We start from the raw sequence: 977 nt of genomic DNA on the forward strand, positions 1-977 counted from the left end.
TGGCATCATAGCTCACAACAACCTCAAACTCTTGGGCTCAAGCGATTCTCTTGCCTCAGCCTCCCAAGTAGCTAGGACTACAGGCACCCACCACAATACTAAAAATACAGCTATTTTTAGAGACAAGGTCTCACTCAGGCAATCCATCCACCTCAGCCTCCCAAGTGGTAGGATTACAGGCATGAACCACTGTGCCCAGCCTCCAGTGGGAGTCCTGACACCACAAACTGGCATGAATTGGGCAGAATGGAGGCAAGGTAGAGAGAGGACCTGGAATGAGAGCTTTGGCAGTCTGAGAGCTCTCTACCTAGGTGATGCCATGCTCTGATTCAGCTACTGCTTGCTATAAGGGCTTGTTATTAATCAGAGCACATGGGGCATGCTGATTCTGGTGGAGGGAGGCTGCTTTATTCTGACAGGAATTTGCTATGAGTCCTGAATTGCTGCCAATGCCACAGAAATGAACACTCTGTGATGGACAATTATACTCACCTCTTCTCTTGCAATAAGTAATCCAAGCTATTGACATAGCTTTCTGAACCCCCAGAGGTGGACTGGACAAACAGGATATGAGATGATGAAGAAAGAGAAAAACAAAGGTATATGGGGAAAAAAGAAAATAAATTAATCTAAATCAAGCCCATTACTTATTTTGTTTACTTTTCTGAATAGATAACACATTTATATAACCAAATCAAAAATAATAAAAGCGTATCATAAAACATCCCCTTCCCCTTCCCACAACAGGCATCCATAAGGTAGACATTCCTTGTGTGCTTTCAGAAACTTTTTATGGAGACAAACAAGCAGTTCTATATCACAGATTCCCCCCAACACAAATGGTAGCATACCATACACATCATTCTGCACTTTGTTCTTTTTTTTTTTGAGACAGAGTCTTACAATACTGCCCTCAGTAGAGTGCTGTGAAATCACAGCTTACAGTAACTTCAAACTCTTGGGCTTAAGTGATTCTC

The 977-nt window shown here is 42.5% G+C and overlaps 1 protein-coding gene across 1 annotated transcript in view; it reads right to left on the reverse strand.

Annotated features, from left to right (window-relative positions):
- Positions 1-977, reverse strand: part of FAM178B (family with sequence similarity 178 member B) — a 108863-nt gene that overhangs the window by 105343 nt on the left and 2543 nt on the right. Inside the window, exon 4 of the mRNA XM_012811048.2 lies at positions 493-554. Coding sequence (XP_012666502.2) covers positions 493-554 — 62 coding nt within the window. The remainder of the gene's footprint in view (positions 1-492; positions 555-977) is intronic.

The sequence above is a fragment of the Otolemur garnettii genome, unplaced genomic scaffold (genome assembly GCF_000181295.1).
Source record: "Otolemur garnettii isolate 467f Iridium unplaced genomic scaffold, OtoGar3 scaffold00148, whole genome shotgun sequence".
Lineage (NCBI taxonomy): Eukaryota > Metazoa > Chordata > Mammalia > Primates > Galagidae > Otolemur > Otolemur garnettii.